General features: G+C 45.9%; 1 protein-coding gene across 1 annotated transcript; it reads left to right on the forward strand.

The window, feature by feature from the left end:
- Positions 1 to 1,155: 1,155 nt before the first annotated feature.
- LOC133800027 (uncharacterized) lies at positions 1,156 to 3,078 on the forward strand. The gene has a single exon (XM_062238007.1). The coding sequence runs from the start codon at positions 1,156 to 1,158 to the stop codon at positions 3,076 to 3,078; it is 1,923 nt and encodes a 640-aa protein (XP_062093991.1).
- Positions 3,079 to 3,350: the final 272 nt, after the last annotated feature.

Below are 3,350 nucleotides of genomic sequence, written 5' to 3' on the forward strand. Positions count from 1 at the left end.
AGTGGGGGATTGTAGTGGCCAAAAATTATGCCAGGCCCAAATCAATTATGCCATCGGCCCAATCAGAAACTATAGCCTAATAAACACTAAATAGACCATCAAGTTAAGTCCGTAAGGAACTACTCTAAACAACCAGGCCCAGTCTATGCCTCAAATAAATCTTAGCCCACTCATCAAGGGTAGTGTTGGATTTGACTACTCTGTAAGCCCAAAAAGCTTTATAGCGGCAAAACGAGTCCAAAACGTGGGCAAAGGAGTTGGGTCAATCTATAACTCACCCAAAAGAATAGGTCTTCCTCCTTTTCAGGAGGAAGACCGCATCTCACGTTCACTCCTCAGTGGCTAAGCAACAGACTATTGAAAACTTTATAAAAGCAAGTTTCAGGACCTGAAGGGAGGGGGCCTTTTTTATTCAAAAACTCAATCTCTCTCTAATACTATCAGACCGATCACTTAGATCATCCTTCACTACCACATTACGGTGGATTTATTCGCTTGTTGTTTACTTTCCTTACATTTTCTTTATTCTATATTTTAATTGCTTACTGACTTGACCGTCGGAGTCCCTTCGGCTGGCATCACCCCGGTGTCCCAAGGCTTTTACGGTCATTCTTCCTTTGTTCTACAGGTTGTTAGTGCCCGCGATCCATCCTTTCCGATCATTGTAGATTTCAGCCTCTACAATTTGGCGCCCACCGTGGGGCCCTGACAGACTGAATCAGGAGCAAAGGACGCACATCCATCGCCATGGAAAACTTGGAAGAAGGAGAGATCAACGTCCAAGCTCAGCTAGCTGCCCTGATGGCCCAGATGAGAGATACTAACGAAAGCCTCAGAATGGTGCAGCAAGAGAACATAGCATTCAGGGAGGAGAATGCCTTATTGAAGTCAAAAATGGAGATGTTGGAATCTACTCAACGCAGCGCAGCTGAATCCCAGATAAGGTTCCGCACTCCAATTCCACCCATGCAACCGTTCGATACTACCCTAGGAGCAGTGTCCAACCAAGCCTCAGGCCAACAGTCGACGATCACTGAAAGACCACAAGATCAGACAGCAGGCCAATAGTTGACCCCGACAACTAATGGAATTGGTGGGTCAATCCCAGGGGGATCAACCCAAACCCATGGACCCCCGCCGGTAGTCGAAAATCCTATGACAAATGAACAAATGCCAACTGCTCCGATAGGAGACAACCCAATGTCGAGTACTCCAGGGGGGCCACCCAAGACCTTTGATCCAACCCTTCCAACTACTCTGCCATCTGATATTTCTATTGTTCCATCTGCAGGACGGAGCACTACGCTAACACCCGAAGAGATGATTGAGCAGCTGGTGGCAAAGAAGCTGGAAGGCATGGAAGCCATGATCCATAGGATCCCAGGGGTCCCAGTGCCAATCCGGAAGAGCTTACCCAGTAGCTTTGCAAACTCTCCATTCGTGGATGCCATAGCACTCGTAGAGATGCCAAAAAAGTTTGTCTTCCCACTAATGAAGATGTATGATGGAACGACAGATCCGAATGATCACATAGCAAGCTACAAGCAACGAATGTTCACAACCGCCATCCCTCGCGAACTATGCGAGGATTGTATGTGTAAGGGGTTCGGATCCAGTTTGGTAGGCCCAACCCTCCAATGGTATACGGACCTACCTAATAACTCTATCTCTTCATTTGCTCAATTAACTGACATATTTGTAGAGCAATTTGCTGGTAGCAGGAAGCTGGAGAAGTTATCTGATGATCTTTATAGGATCAAACAAAGGAGGGGCGAGTCACTTAGAGACTACGTTGCTAGGTTCAATACGGAGAAAGTATCCATCACGTCATGCAACATTGATACAGCGATTACGGCCTTTCGGAAAGGACTAATGGTAGATTCAGACCTTTATAAAGAACTAACCAAGTATCCTTGCAGGACCATGGAAGACGTGCTAGCCAAAGCTTGGGCTCAAATCAAATGGGAAGAAGATGAATCAAACAGATCTACATATTCGCCCTACCCAAATACAAGAGAAAGCAGAAGCACAAGGAGAATAGAACGCAGATATAGCCCATACCGCAAATTGCAACCAACTACCAGAACCAGCAGACCAGGAAGAGAGCCTAGGCACACACTACCATCCACAAGACCAAGAGAACAAGAGAAAACACCCATCCTAGAGTATAATCTAAATATAGACCCAGTGGAGATCGTAGCGGTGATGAAAGGGATGGGAAACAAAGTCAAGTGGCCTGAAAAGATAAAAAAGCCAGCTGATAAACGAGATACCACCAAGTGGTGCGAATTCCACAATGATCATGGCCATACGACAGCAGAATGCATCGCTCTACGTTTTGAGGTCACAGGACTTCTCCGCCGAGGTCAACTCAGAGATTTTTTGTCAGACAAAGGAAAAATCACCATGACCGGGGGAGATACCAGACCAACCACGCCACCAGAGCCACCCCAACACACACGGACATGCAACGTAATATCTGGAGGATCAGAAGTGAGTGGAGTGACATACTCAGCTTCCAAGAGACATGCAAGGGAAGTCTCAGGGATGGACGGAAGACCAAAGAGGCCACCAACAAACTATACCGGACAAACCATAAGCTTTGTCGATGATGAAGCCTCAGATTTTCTTAATCCTCATCATGATGCTTTAGTCATTTCACTATTTATTTCAAACTGTTTAACTAAACGAATATTGATTGACAATGGAAGTTCAACTAACATCTTATTTTTACATGCTCTTAGGGGGATGGGGATTGACGAATCTACCGTCATCCGTAAGTCAACCGTACTTGTGGGATTCAGCGGTGAGCAAAAGCATTCTGTTGGTGAGGTGACATTGTATGTGTATGCCGAAGGAGTCAATCTCCAAACCAAATTTTTAGTAGTCGACTCACCCTCAGCCTACAACGCCATCCTTGGCCGTCCTTGGATTCACGCAATGAAAGTAGTCCCATCTACATACCATCAGGTCATTCGTTTTCCAACTAAGTGGGGAGTGAAGGAGATCTGTGGAGCACAAAATATGGCTCGAGATTGTTATCAGACTACATTGAAAGACAAACAAGCCTCAGCATAGCAACTACAGCACGCTACATCATCGAGTGCACCTGTAGAGCCCGAGATGGAGGATCTCGATGATGTGAGCATCAGTGAAGACTTCCCGGAGCATACCATCCAAATAGGATCAAAGTTGACACCTGAGTTTCGTGCTCGACTCATCGAGTTCCTGAAGAAGCACCATAACTGTTTCGCATGGTCTCACGAGGACATGACAGGTATTGACCCTAATATTATTGTTCATAAGTTGCAGGTAGACCCAGACTATCCCCCAATCAAGCAAAAAAGGAG

The sequence above is a fragment of the Humulus lupulus genome, chromosome 9, assembly GCF_963169125.1.
Source record: "Humulus lupulus chromosome 9, drHumLupu1.1, whole genome shotgun sequence".
Taxonomy (NCBI): Eukaryota; Viridiplantae; Streptophyta; class Magnoliopsida; order Rosales; family Cannabaceae; genus Humulus; species Humulus lupulus.